At 39.7% G+C, this 15,403-nt stretch overlaps 1 protein-coding gene across 3 annotated transcripts; it reads left to right on the top strand.

Moving 5' to 3' along the window:
* The first annotated feature begins 406 nt into the window (after positions 1-406).
* Positions 407-13,298, top strand: ccdc85b.S (coiled-coil domain containing 85B S homeolog). Of its 3 annotated transcripts, none has more exons than XM_041560690.1 (2): positions 407-566; positions 11,047-13,298. In XM_041560690.1, the coding sequence occupies exon 2, from the start codon at positions 11,855-11,857 to the stop codon at positions 12,461-12,463; it is 609 nt and encodes a 202-aa protein (XP_041416624.1). In that variant the 5' UTR covers positions 407-566; positions 11,047-11,854; the 3' UTR covers positions 12,464-13,298. The 3 variants fall into 3 exon arrangements, with proteins under 3 accessions (XP_041416624.1, XP_018115463.1, XP_041416625.1); XM_018259974.2 differs by lacking the exon at positions 407-566 and adding an exon at positions 9,299-9,443; XM_041560691.1 differs by lacking the exon at positions 407-566 and adding an exon at positions 9,299-9,443 and having other exon boundaries at positions 11,050-13,298.
* Positions 13,299-15,403: the final 2,105 nt, after the last annotated feature.

The raw sequence follows: 15,403 nt of genomic DNA on the forward strand, positions 1-15,403 counted from the left end.
TGAATAAAAGACTGGAATATGAATAGGAGAGGCCTGAATAGAAAGATGAGGAATAAAAAGTAGCAGTAACAATACATTTGTAGCCTTACAGAGCGTTTGTTTTTTAGATGTTCTCACTCACCCCCTTTTGAAAGCTGAAAAGGGCAAATAATTCAAAAACTATAATAAAAAAGAATGAAGGCCAATTGAAAAGTTGCTTAAAATTAGCCATTCTATAACATATGAAAAGTAAAACTTAAAGGTGACCACCCCTTTAACTCTCATAAGGCTTAAGCAACATAAAATATAAACCCAGCAGATAATATTCATTATTATGATCTTTCTTATGTGATACCTCTGAGTTATGGTTTCTACATGTTAACAGATTTTTTTTTTTAAAAAATACAAATTTTATGAATTATTTTTCAGGGTATAGAATGCTGAATAGAGCTGCTGGAATGGACTAGAAATGCCGGGAGAGATGACTTGTGGTCGTAAAAGGCCTTCTTGCCCTAACCCCCTTTTTCTGAAGTGGTTGGGACAGCGCAGCCGAAAAAGGTCTAAAGACTCAATTTGTTTACCAGAAGGTGAGCCAATTGCACATCTTTATGTCTTTCTCTTTGCCAGTACAGCTATAAAAACAGGCGGCAGCTCATTTCTAAAATCAATCACTTAATGCAGTGACTGCGGCAAAACATGCAAGGGGCCTGCGTATAGCTGCTCGGAGCATCGCATTACCCAATAATCAATACTTGTCTGCAGTATCTGCAGTAAACTCATTCACCACAACATGCCCATTGTATAATGGAAGTGTAGCTTTCTTATATATAATAGAAAATCATAGACAGGGGTGCTCCTTGCCCCTCTGCCGCCTGAGGCAGCAGCAGTTGCTGCTGCCCCCCCTCCCCCTGAAATTTGCTCTTAAAGTACCAGGAGCAGCATTTTTGCTGCCCCTGGTACCTAGTGGGGCGCTGCCGCCTGAGGCGACAGCCTCAACTCGCCTCATTGGCGAAGCACCCCTGATCATAGAAAGCATGGACTTTTTGAAATATAAGGACAAGCTTACCGCTTTCCACAAGGGGTCCGGGTGCTCATGCTCCAAACCCTCTGCAGGGGGGGAAATACATACAAAAACCTAAAGAATAGAGCTGGCACCATTCCGACACCCCAAAAATATTATTGGGGTGTCGGAACGGTGCCAGCTCTATTCTTTAGGTTTTGTATCTTTCTTATATATATTATTAAAGGAAAACTTCACCCCCACAATGAATACTTAAAGGGATACTGTCATGGGAAAAAAAAATTTTTCAAAATGAATCAGTTAATAGTGCTGCTCCAGCAGAATTCTGCACTGAAATCCATTTCTCAAAAGAGCAAACAGATTTTTTTATATTCAATTTTGAAATCTGACATGGGGCTAGACATTTTGTCAATTTCCCAGCTGCCCCATGTCATGTGACTTGTGCTCTGATAAACTTCAATCACTCCTTACTGCTGTACTGCAAGTTGGAGTGATATCACCCCCTCCCTTTTCCCCCCCAGCAGCCAAACAAAAGAACAATGGGAAGGTAACCAGATAACAGCTCCCTAACACAAGATAACAGCTGCCTGGTAGATCTAAGAACAACACTCAATCGTAAAAACCCATGTCCCACTGAGACTCCTTCAGTTACATTGAGAAGGAGAAACAGCAGCCTGCCAAAAAGCATTACTCTCCTGAAGTGCAGGCACAAGTCACATGACATGGGGCAGCTGGGAAATTGACAAAATGTCTAGCCCCGTGTCAGATTTCAAAATTGAATATAAAAAAATCTGTTTGCTCTTTTGAGAAATGGATTTCAGTGCAGAATTCTGCTGGAGCAGCACTATTAACTGATTCATTTTGAAAAAAATTTTTTTTCCCATGACAGTATCCCTTTAAGCAAACTAAGCGGCATATTAAAGAATCTTACCAAACTGGTATATAAATTTAAAGGGAACTATCGTGAAAATGAAAATTTAATATAAGCTTCCTCATATTGAAAAAATTAAACTTTCTAAATACAATCAATTAAAAATTCTGTACCATTTCTGAAATAATCAAGTTTATCTTCACTATTCCTCTCTCAGCATCTGTTCTCCCATTGACTTATATGCAACCTCAACAGGTCTGAGATGTCGGATTTTCAGATTCGGACTTTTCCATCCTCGGGGTTTAAAAGATTTTGAAAAATTTGTGATTTTTTTTTTTAAAAGTCCAATTTTATTAAAAAAAAAAAATCAAAAATTTTTCGTGATTTTTGCATTTGAAGTTTAGTAAATAACCCCCTTAGTATGTTATAGAATGTCCTATTTTTAGGACTGGTCTTCATTTATCTTTGTTTTCTGCCTTTATCTGCAGCCCTTTGAGGCTAAAATGTTTTTGTTATTATAACTTATATTACTTATTTGTCTATTTAGCCTCTCTCTCTCTTATTAATCTGTCAGTCTCCCATTCACACCATTGCCTGGTTGCTATGGCTAAACTGAACCCTAGCAACCAGCTGCTAAAATTCCCAAGGGGAAAGTTGTAGGAATAAAAATGTCACATTGTCTCAGAATATTACCGTCTTCATAATTAAACTACTCCTTTAAAGGAAAGGTGAAATTACTAGTGGGTGTAAATCAGTCTGGCAATTTGAGTTTCTTACTTGTATTTATTTTAGGGATGCACCGAATCCACTTTTTTGGATTCGGCCGAACCCCCGAATCCTTCGTGAAAGATTCGGCCGAATACCGAACCAAATCCGAACCGTAATTTGCATATGCAAATTAGGGGTGGTAAGGGGAAAACATTTTTTACTTCCTTGTTTTCTGACAAAAAGTCACGCAATTTCCCTCCTGCCCCTAATTTGCATATGCAAATTAGGATTTGGATTCGGTTCGGCTGGGCAGAAGGATTCGGCCGAATCCGAATCCTGCTGAAAAAGGCCGAATCCTGGCCGAATCCCGAACCGAATCCTGGATTCGGTGCATCCCTAATTTATTTACATGAAACCAACACATTTATACAGCACTTTACAGATATAACACATCATTTACATTAGTCCCTTTCCCCAGTGGAGCTTACAATCTAAGATCCCACGCACATATGTCATACATAGTAGAGTCAAGTTCATCAGAAGCCTGAGAGGTTTGTCAATTTTTATATTAGATGATTTTGTGACACTACTCACAATACACAATACAGCCCTTTATACTGGATCCGTATACAAACGAAGCCGCCTTTGGGCTCAGTCTCTTCCTACTGGCTGAGATCACCTTTACCATTTTAAAAATGAAAACTAAGAAATTGAGCTAAACACAAACAGCATAATATGATATTTGGTCATATTGCCAGAGTACTGCTTATCAGTTATAGATCCAGTGTGTCCTTACAGTTTACAACATGGGACGCTCAATATAAGGGCATAGTCCACCAACAACACTCTAATGTGTCATGTGCTGCATATAATTGAATGTGTTAATGATACACACAGCATGGCCTTAACCTCATGCCGGAGACACCCGTGGCAGTCTTGCAGGCCCGAACCTTTTAAGGGTTTGTTCACCTTTAAAGGGATACTGTCATGGGAAAAATGTTTTTTTTTCAAAACACATCAGTCAATAGTGCTGCTCCAGCAGAATTCTGCATTGAAATCCAAAAGCAAACAGATTTTTTTATATTTAATTTTGAAATCTGACATGGGACTAGACATATTGTCAGTTTCCCAGCTGCCCCCAATCATGTGACTTGTGCTCTGATAAACTTCAGTCACTCTTTACTGATGTACTGCAAGTTGAAGTCATATCACATTCCCATTGTTCTAACAACAGAAAAATGGGAAGGTAACCAGATAGCAGCTCCCTAACACAAGATAACAGCTGCCTGGTAGATTTAAGAATAGCACTCAATAGTAAAATCCAGGTCCCACTGAGACATATTCAGTTACATTAAGTAGGAGAAATAACAGCCTGCCAGAAAGCAGTTCCATCCTAAAGTGCAGGCACAAGTCACATGACTGGGGGCAGCTGGGAAACTGACAATATGTCTAGCCCCATGTCAGATTTCAAAATTAAATATAAAAAAAAACTGTTTGCTCTTTTGGGAAACAGATTCTGCTGGAGCAGCACTATTAACTGATGTGTTTTGAAAAAAAAAAAATGTTTTCCCGTGACAGTATCCCTTTAAAGTCCCCATTTTTTTGGGAAAATTGCTAAATTCTTACCTTAACCCCGCCCCCCCCCACACACACAAAACAGGCGGCTTTTGTCTTGAGTAACAGGATTATGTGGTTCATTTAAGAAACCTGTGGTTTCCACATATTGAAATCATTTATTCTTGGTTTCTAAATCACTGCTCACTTTCTAGGCCTAAAAGCCTAACATGTCCCAGGTCATTTGCCCAGTGACCCTAATCTCATTACCACTTAAAGTAAAAAAATATATATTTTATTTTAATTTTATTTATTATTAATTTCTATTTATTAATGCTTCCTGAGTCTGGTGGGATTTACAGTGGCTGAGCCGCGAGTGAAGGTGATACAGGCCGCGTCCATTGTATTATCACAACTTGTAGATCTTCGATCTGTCATCCTGGTCTTTTGTAAAGCTGGAAACCTACGGCAACTTCTATTTTATAATAAATGGATTTCTTATCACCACCTTGTGGTAAATCTGAGGTAACAATTGTGTATTGTTTTTTAAATGTACTGACTCAAGATCACAACGTATTAAAGGGGTAGTTCACTTTCAAATTAACATTTAAGGGGTTATTCCGTTTCCGTCCGGTTTTTTTTTCTGGTCGAACTTTTAAAGGGGAAAAAAAAATTTTGTAGAAAAAAAATCTTGAATTTCTCATGCACTAATTAAACCCTGATAGTGTTAAAATTCCAATTAAAAAAGTAGTCCAACTCAGACCTGCCGAGTTCATGTAGAAGTCAATGGCAGATGTCCCGTTGATATCCTGATCGTGCAATAATCAGGAATTTCATGGTTTTCCGGCATCAAATCTTAAAAAGATGCAGGTTTCGGGCATCAAGTCTGAGTTTTCAGCGACAAATCCTGAAAAATTTATACAATACGGTTTTTTTGCGATTTTATTGATTTTCCCGTACAAGAAATGTATTGATCAATGGAGGGGAAAAGTCTGTGCGGATTTAGTTGGAAACATTTTCAGAAAATAGTGAGAGCTTTTCAGATTTTGATTAATAACACCCTTAGGGGCACATTTACTTACTCGAGTGAAGGAATAGAATGAAAAATACTTTGAATTTCGAAGTTTTGTTTTGGCTACTTCGACCATCGAATTGGATACTTCGACCTTCGACTACGACTTCGAATCGAAAGATTCGAACTAAAAATCGTTCGACTGTCTCTTTAAAAAAAACTTCGACTACCTACTTTGCCACCTAAAACCTACCGAGCACCAATGTTAGCCTATGGGGAAGGTCCCCATAGGCTTTCCTAGCTTTTTTTGATCGAAGGAAAATCGTTCGATCGATGGATTAAAATCCTTTGAATTGTTCGATTTTGAAGGATTTAATCGTTCGATCGAACGATTTTTCCTTTGATCTTTCGATCGAAGCATTTGCAGTAAATCCTTCGACTTCGATATTCGAAGTCGAAGGATTTTACTTCGATGGTCAAATATCGAGGGTTAATTAACCCTCGATATTCGACCAATAGTAAATGTGCCCCTTAGTGTGATGTAGACAGCAATATTCTAAAACAAACTGTGATTAGTCTTAATCTACATTTTTTTGTGATTTTCTGAATTTTTTTTTCTTTTGTCCTGCAACCGTAAAGCTTTATTCTTCGAAATTCTATTTGGCTGCTAGGGATTTAATAACTTTAATAACCAGGTAGCAGTTTGGATGTCAGAAAGGAAAATAATAAAAGTGAACCTTCTGTGTTTTTTTTTAGAGGTTCCGAGGGTCCCTGATAACAAAAAGCATTGGCAGATTTATGCTGAAAATAGTCAGCGTAGAAACGCTAATAACTAAAAAAAGGGCAATTAAATCGTTGCCTATGTAAACATACACATTCATGAAAAGTAAAATCATTTTTTTAATTAATTGGACCATTGTTTTGGTTTTCACATTTGATTTAATTTCATACAAGTGAATACTGCTTCACTATGGCAATAGGAAGCAGACACCACTGGGATTGTGCCCAGGACTAAAGGGCCCAGTTAGGGGTAGGCAGACAGAACAGATAGGTGCCTAGCCACCCCCCCCAACTGTTGCACTCCAGGCATGTGCCCATGGGGCGCAACTACAGAGGAAGCAGACCCTGTGGCTGCAGGAAGGCCCAGGGGGTTTAGGGGGGCCCGGTGAGGCCCTAATTAATGAGCAATTTCAACATATATTTGTAAAGGACAACCTCTGGATATGTTTGGGGCCCTAAAAATGAAATTGCTGTAGGGCAATGTGCCTACCCATAATTCCTGCTCTGAAAGCAAGTGAGAATGATTAAAAATTAACTTTAAAAATTAATTGATTAATTAATTTTCAGCACAGACAGTGAGTAATAACTATGGCCTCCCCAATTTTTAGGGTGAACAGGCACAAACTTCCTATATGGGCGCCTCTAGGCCGTGTGGCCCTAATGCCCGCATGCCCACCATGAGCGCACCCCTGCCTCCCTAGTCCCGGGTCTTTGTGGCCTCATCACGGGTAAAAGCAGTGGTCCTGAACACTGAGAAACTTATTTGTGAAGGGCAGAGGGAATAAGTCCACCAAAATATTATTTATAAATATTGTCACTCTATGTACATTACTACAGTGAAAAGCACTTGGCCCTTGTACCCCTGCACAATATGTAGTGAGAGCAGTACTGGCACAAAAACACATTATATAGCAAGGAATACTAGCACCGCGTGTACATTACACAGTGAGAAGCAGTGGGGTTAAGCACTCCAAGCACAATATACAGTGAAATGCAGTGAACTGACACCCCAAGTAATAGACAATAGAGATGTTAAAATCTCTATTGCCTAGAAGATGTATTAGAGGTCACTCTATTAAACTCACCAGACATCATGTCTCTCTACATGCAGGATTTGTGCAAAAGGCAGTTATTTTGTTACATTTTGTTTGTACTGGAATCAGTTATTTGAGTGAGCTCTAATTCATCTGCTAGGAAAGGAGCCCCCCTATAAGACATATTGGATCTAACTGTCAATCAATATCTGACAAATCCTGCATGTAGAGAGACATGATGTCTGGTGAGTTTAATAGAGTGAGCTCTAATTCATCTGCTAGGAAAGGAGCCCCCCTATAAGATATATTGGATGTAACTGTCAGTGAATATCTGACACCCAACTGCTGCATGAAGAGAGAATGAAGAGAAACAGATGCTGAGAGAGGGATAGTGAACATAAACTTGATTATTTCAGAAACAATGCAGAATATTGAATTGATTGTATTTAGAAAGTTTCTTATTTCAGTATGATGAAGCGTAAATTACATTTTCATTTGCCATCAAGTTTAAAGCCTCCAGATGAACCACAGTGCACATCCATACAAACACTGAAACTATATAAACCAATATATATATATATATGTATATTAATTGTAGATTTTAGTATCACAATAACCTTGGATATTCTGCTTGTCCAAGGAATCATCCAAACCCCTCTGAAAGTTGCTAACTGAATCACCCATCACAATGTCATCTACCACCATGATACCACCTATACATTAACTTCACTTTCTCCATCTTTACTGCACCAACAAGTCTGCAGAGGGGAAATATAACATAGGTGAACCCTCTCTATAACTGACCAGAAATGAAAAAATGATATGGGGGATGCTGAGAGTTGTATTTAAAGAAGAACCAAACCCTTAATTATAAAAAGCCCTACCCTACATAGACCCCCCTCTCTGCTCCCCTCCAGCCTAGCTGTTACCCCTGGTAAATGCCCCTAACTCTTTACTTACCCCTCGGTGCAGATTCAGTGCAGCGGAGTTCATGGGCGCCATCTTCTTCTCTTTGGTAATGTTCAGGAATAGATCAGCGTAACGGCGCATGCGCAGTTGGAGCAATCTTCCGGTTTGCGACAACTGCACATGTGTTGAAAGTGACGAAAATTGCTGAAGACCCCAAATATTACTGAAGAGAAGAAGATGGCGCCCGTCAACTCTGATGCCCTGAATCTGCACCGAGGGGCAAGTAAAGAGATAGGGGCATTTACCAGGGGTAACAGCTAGGCTGGAGGGGAGCAGAGAGGGGGGTCTATGTAGGGTAGGGGGTTAGGTGTTTTTATAATTAAGGGTTTGGTTCTCCTTTAAGCTCAGGTTGCAATTGCTAGTGTATATTTAGTGCTGCATGAACATGTTTGCAGGTCCCTGTATCCATGAAGGAGTCTCTCCTGTTACATCACGGCCTCTAATTTGTAAATACATCTGTCTGACAGGTTCTCTTCCCAAGGATAATGTATTGGAAGCTTTTCAAATTATGTTTTGGTTTTTGGAAAACTTGACTGAGACAACACATATAAAAATGCATTGAATGTTGCATTTAAATCTACACTTTATCGTTATGTGCATCTGTGTGTGTAAATATAGAGAGTGATTTGTGAGATTGTGTGTGTGTGTGTGTGTGTGTGAGAGCGTGTTTGAGTGAGTGTTTGAGTGTGAGTGTGTATAAATATAGAGTGATTTGTGAGATTGTGAGAGTGTGTGAGTGAGTGTGTGTGTGTGTGTGAGAGTGTATTTGTGTGTGTATGTGAGTGTGTATGTGTGTGTATGTGTATAAATATAGAGTGATTTGTGAGATTGTGTGAGTGTGTGAGTGTGTGTGTGTGTGAGAGTGTGTGTATGTGTGTGTGTGTGAGAGTGTGTTTGTGTGTGTGTGTGTGTGTGTATAAATATAGAGTGATTTGTGAGATTGTGAGAGTGTGTGAGTGAGTGTGTGTGTGTGAGAGTGTATTTGTGTGTGTATGTGAGTGTGTGTGTGTGTATGTGTATAAATATAGAGTGATTTGTGAGATTGTGTGAGTGTGTGAGTGTGTGTGTGTGTGAGAGTGTGTGTATGTGTGTGTGTGTGAGAGTGTGTTTGTGTGTGTGTGTATGTGTGTATAAATATAGAGTGATTTGTGAGATTGTGTGAGTGTGTGTATGTGTGTGAGAGTGTGTGTATGTGTGAGTGTGTGATTGTATGTGTGTGTGAGAGAGTGTGTGTGTGTTTGTGTGTGAGTGTGTATGTGTATATAAATATAGAGTGATTTGTGAGATTGTGTGAGTGTGTGAGTGTGTGAGTGTGTGTATATGTGTATATGTGTGAGAGTGTGTTTGTGTGTGAGTGAGTGTGTATGTGTGTGTATGTGAGAGTGTGTTTGTGTGTCGGGATTGTTCTGTTTACAGGATTTCCTGATCACATACAGCATCTGACGTCGCCCCCCCCTTCTCTTCCCCTCCCCCGTCTCTATCGCTCCCACTCTCTCCCATCAGCAGCAAGAGCAGGTTACCCTCTGTTTTTTATTATTTATTTTTTCCTTGTCTGTCTATGTGTCTTCTGTCTGTTCTATTGTTCTAGTTGTTCATTCCTCCATTGCAGTCCCCCCTTACTTCCCTCCTTTCCACCCTCTCCTCCTCCGTCCCCACATTTATCATTTTGCTCTTCTTCTTTTCTATCACCATTTCTCCACCTTGTGTCCCCGATTCTCTGCTTCTCTTATTCCCATCTGACGTTGGTTCTGCTGTATCCATTTTACCCACCATGAATCCAATTCATTAATCATCTCAGCACAGTATTTCTGAAGCCCAGGATCCATATACTGTGTATATATATATATATATCTCCTTTATTTCCATCCCTCCCTGTCTGTCTCTTCAGCTCACGTCCTTCCATTTTACTCTGACTGTTTCACATCACATTTACCTTCTGGTCACCGATCTCTCACAAATCAGTCTCTTTCGTCACAATATCAACTGTGGAGAATATATATATATTTCTCCTTTTTTCATGATATTTTGGTATGTTTAAAGCATACTTGTTATCTGCTGTACTGTGTTTTAAATATAAATGCAAGTATTTAGTAGACGTATCTTTTACACTTTGTGTTTTTATCTAGGCTGGGGAAACAATTCCCTTGCACAGGCTATTATATTTCTATTATGCTTCCACTGTAAACCCAAAATTAGAGGCTAGCCCCCCTAGAGGGGCCTAAACAGTGGCTGGAGGAACCCAACCTAAAGGTCCTTTCATTATGAAGAAGGCCTTTTTGTTCTCTTAGTTCAGTGATCCCCAACCAGTAGCTCGTGAGTAACATGTTGCTCTCCAACCCCTTGGATGTTGCTCCCAGTGGCCTCAAAGCAGGTGATTATTTTTGAATTCCAGGCTTGGAAGCAAGTTTTAATTACATAAAAACTAAGTATAGAGCCAAGTAGAGTCTCCTGTAGGCTGCCAGTTCACATAGGGGCTACCAAATAGCCAATTACAGCCCTTATTTGGCACCACAAGGGACTTTTTCATGCTTGTGTTGCTCCCCAACTCTTTTTACATTTGAATGTGGCTCACGGGTAAAAAAAAAAAAGGTTGGGGACCCCTGTCTTAGTTACTCCCAGAAGCTCAGATTAAATTCCATTCAGGGAGAGATTTGCCATAAACCCTTTTTTGTTGTCCTTTATACTCCTAAAACTATTGCTGAATGGCTGATACAGTGATGTTCTCTTATATTGGTTCCCTTGTTATTGACTAAGGGGGACATCAGTGTTTAGGCTGCTTGATTTGCAAAATTACTAAACCACCGGATTACGCATAAAAAATAGGGGTAGGTTATATGAATTGTATTGATTGTGTTCATATCAAGGTTTCAAACAGAATTGCTGAATTTCAATTCTTTTTTTTGCCTATGTTTGTTTTCCTTTTTCACCCAGTTTTGTTAATTTCCGCTCATTTCTATTTCTTTAATACAAGTCTTGTTGGCTATGTTCTATATCTATAATATAATTTGATATAATCATGCATTCTCAGCACCTCTTTATGTATATTTCTTGTTGTTATTATTAATATTATTATTATTATATAACTTACTATGTGTTTCTATCTGATTTTTGCCCTTAGAAGAATTGTACTCAGAGATCAGCCTTTGAATGTTCAAGAGAGTGACTCTGAATACTTTATTACTTCAACTTCAATCTTCTCTATCTACATTTTCATTGTTCTTCATGCATGGCAGAAGGAGACCCCAAGGAAAACCTAATTGCACGGGACATAACAGGGAATCCCAGAGTTGCCAACCTTCTGCTTCACCTGAAGTGTGTATCAACTGGACCTGAATTGACCTGAATTCAAGACTTTTTTTAAGGTCTTGATGATTGAGGAGATCTGGTAAGAAATTGTTTACTACATGAAGATCTGTATAGTGGATGGAACTGAATTTAATCACCAATTTAATTGTTATTCAAGAATTATCTGGAGTTTCAAAGTGAAACATTGAGTCGAAATCAGAAATCATAGCACCTACTGTTGAAATGAACAAAACGATGAACTTTACATTTCCAGGAATATACAATTTGCTCAACATGGAGAGAATATAAAAAGGAGAATTTCTCAGAACTGATTTGAGAAGAAAGGGTGATTAAAAGAAACAAAAGATGAATCTGATAATTTCTTGATGGTAGGAGGAATCCAGATCAGCTTCTCTAGCACTTTATTTATTCTTTTGGCTACCCAGAAAGCATAAGTTATGACGTAGAGACCCCAGCAGATCAAAATATCTCTCCTATTTTACTTGGGTTAAGCTACAGATAGAAGGGTGCAAGAAGGATCTCTCCAAGAAGCCAAGAGCTCTCCTTGGTGGTTAAAAACAAAATATTACACCCAATACCACTGACTACACGTTGGACATAGTTTCCTTTTAAACAAATTCATGATGAACGAGGAATGTAGCCTTCTTGGCAGGGACCTCTCAAAGGTTACAGATGAGGAGATGCTTTCACATAGTAAGGAAGAATTAGTGAGGAAGCTCAGGGAAGAAGAGGCAGAGAAAATGTCTGCCCTAATCCAAAGAGGGCGTCTAATCAAAGAGGTTAACCGTCAGCTACAAGGTCACTTAACAGAAATTCGTGAGCTGAAGCAAGTCAACCACCGTCTGCAGGAGGAGAACAGGGAGCTGAAAGACCTCTGCTGCTTCTTAGATGATGACAGATTGAAGAGTAAGAAGTTGGCTAGTGAGTGGCAGCTCTTTGGCTACCATACAGCAAAAGTACTGAGAGAGGACCTTGGTGGATACCTGAAGAAACTTTCAGAACTGGAGAGGCGCCAAGAGGAACTCATGCGAGAAAACTCCTGCCTTTCCGAGGTTTTCCTAGCCCTGGAGGAAGATAGTGGGCCTATAAGGCATCACGTCAGTCCTGTGGCTTCATCAGAATTGAGTCTTTTACATTGCGGGCCTAGAGACTTGGGAGATGGGAGTTCAAGCACAGGTAGTGTGGGAAGCCCAGACCAGCTCCACGTTGTTTGTTCTCCAGATGATTAAGGAGAGGGGCGTGTGAACCTTTTACAGCTGTGAATGTATATAGCCCAAAAACAAGACTATTGACTTTTAAACTAGGACTTAATGATCATCTCAGCATATAAGAGGAGTATTAATTTGGTTAAGAGTTTGATATCTGTGCCCATGTATTAGTCAAGTTTTTCTCCACCTGCACCCGACTTCCCCATTCCATTTATAGACCCACGCCGACCTGCCCCGCTGATGATGTCACAAAAGGGGCGGGGCAGGCGTGAGTCTATAAAACAGGAGGCCTGAAGTCTAAATCTAAGAACCCACCCAGGACCTGCAAGAGGAGCAGCGAGGTCGGCCCCAACCCACCCGACCCGGCACATCACTAATACACAGATAAGAGATCATGTGTCCCCCTCAAAGACTTCTGTGGCACATGACATGCTTTAATACATTCAGACCCCCTTTTCAATCAAATTTCCTAACCAACTGCCAACTGTCTATAGCACACTGTAGTGTGTGTCTGTGTTGTGAGACAACACTGAAGTTTTCATTTACTACTGACGTTCTCTGTGGTTTTCCAGCATTTTCATTCGCTGGAATGGAAGCGATTGTTGGCAGTTTGGGAAGCTTTGATTTCCTCCCAGAAAGAACACCAGTGATCATAGCATCTTTTTTTTACTAAAATCTCTTTTTCTTGGCAGAATGTATAATCGGTGTTGTAGAGATCAGTGTATTATGATTGCATGTTACAGTATGACAACCACCATTCTGGGGCCTCCCTTAAAGGAGAAGGAAAGCTACGGAGGTATTTTATTGCCAATAGATTAGCTGCAATAGTGCAAGCTAGAATGCTTTATTTATTCTGTAGAATGATTTACCATATCTGAGTAAACAGCTCTAGAAGCTCTGTTTGTTTAGGATAGCAGCTGCAGTATTAGCTTGGTGTGACATCACTTCCTGCCTGAGTCTCTCCCTGCTCACTCATAGCTCTGGGCTCAGATTACAGCAGGGAGGGGAGGAGGGAGAGAGGAGCAAACTGAGCATGCTCAAGCCCTAGCCCTAGAGGTTTAAGCTGAAAACAGTTAGTCTGATACAGAAGCCCATGAGTACACAATAGAAGGAAAGAAATGTGCTGTTTCTTTTGACAGAGGACTCAGAGCAGCATTACTTTGAGGGGTTACTGGTATATTTATATAGATCTTTCTGATAAAGCTTACTTACTTTTAGCCTTTCCTTCCCCTTTAAAGTAACACTGATTTTTCATGCTGAACTGTGCTGGCACAAAATGCATATTTAGGTGGGAAATCATGAAATATAGGTACAGCTCTGCCAATCGCCTCCTCTCTGTATATATATTGACTATATATATATTTATATATATACAGTATACACACAGGTATATACATGTAAGAGACAGTTTAAATATCTTCCCTTTTCACTGTATATAAACAGGTGAGAGCTCATTCATTGGCCAGTCTCCAGGTGGGAGAAAGCTCATTCCTGCTCATTTCTTATTTATCGTACATACAGGTGAGAGCTCAGTCTGTGGCCATTCGCTACGTTCTGTATATATACAGGTGAGACACAGCTACGTCTGCTTATACAGTATATATATATATATAGTCCCTCCACTGACTCCTCTTTGTATATATCCAGCTCATATTTGTAGGTAAGACAAAGCTGTCTCTGCACCTATAAAACGGTTAAAGAAATAAAGAAATCTATATTTGGGAATTTATAAGCGTCTGTGTTACTTTGAGTTGATTTAGTTGTAAGTGCACCTTTCACAGGAACATGTTTCTCGTATACAGGGAAAGGTTGAGAAATTCTGGTTTGAAATAATAAAAATAATATGCCATAAATATCAATGAAAGTAGACGTGGGAATTAATCATTTTCTTGATATTAAATCTGATATACGTAAAATGAGAAAATGTTTTTAAATTAATTGCTTGTTTGTTATTCCATCCCTGTGCTTCAACAATGGGATCCCTGCATTGTTCTTTATGTTCCAATGGGATCCCTGCATTATTCTCTATGTTCCAATAGGATCCCTGTATTGTTCTTTATCTTCCAATGGGATCCCTGTATTGTTCTCTACGTTCCAATGGAATCCCTGCATTATTCTCTATGTTCCAATAGGATCCCTGCATTGTTCTTTATGTTCCAATGGGATCCCTGCATTGTTCTTTATGTTCCAATAGGATCCCTGCATTGTTCTCTATGTTCCAATGGGATCCCTGCATTGTTCTTTATGTTCCAATGGGATCCCTGCATTGTTCTTTATGTTCCAATGGGATCCCTGCATTGTTCTCTATGTTCCAATGGGATCCCTGCATTGTTCTTAATGTTCCAATGGGATCCCTGCATTGTTCTCTATGTTCCAATGGGATCCCTGCATTGTTCTTTATGTTCCAATGGGATCCCTGCATTGTTCTTTATGTTCCAATGGGATCCCTGCATTGTTCTCTATGTTCCAATGGGATCCCTGCATTGTTCTCTATGTTCCAATGGGATCCCTGCATTGTTCTCTATGTTCCAATGGGATCCCTGCATTGTTCTTTATGTTCCAATGGGATCCCTGCATTGTTCTTTATGTTCCAATGGGATCCCTGCATTGTTCTCTATGTTCCAATGGGATCCCTGCATTGTTCTCTATGTTCCAATGGGATCCCTGCATTGTTCTCTATGTTCCAATGGGATCCCTGCATTGTTCTCTATGTTCCGGTCCCCTGCATTGTTCTCTATGTTCCAATGGGATCCCTGCATTGTTCTTAATGTTCCAATGGGATCCCTGCATTGTTCTCTATGTTCCAATGGGATCCCTGCATTGTTCTCTATGTTCCAATAGGATCCCTGCATTGTTCTCTATGTTCCAATGGGATCCCTGCATTGTTCTCTATGTTCCAATGGGATCCCTGTATTGTTCTTTATGTTCCAATGGAATCCCTGCATTGTTTTTTATGTTCCA

The sequence above is a fragment of the Xenopus laevis genome, chromosome 4S (assembly GCF_017654675.1).
Source record: "Xenopus laevis strain J_2021 chromosome 4S, Xenopus_laevis_v10.1, whole genome shotgun sequence".
NCBI lineage: Eukaryota > Metazoa > Chordata > Amphibia > Anura > Pipidae > Xenopus > Xenopus laevis.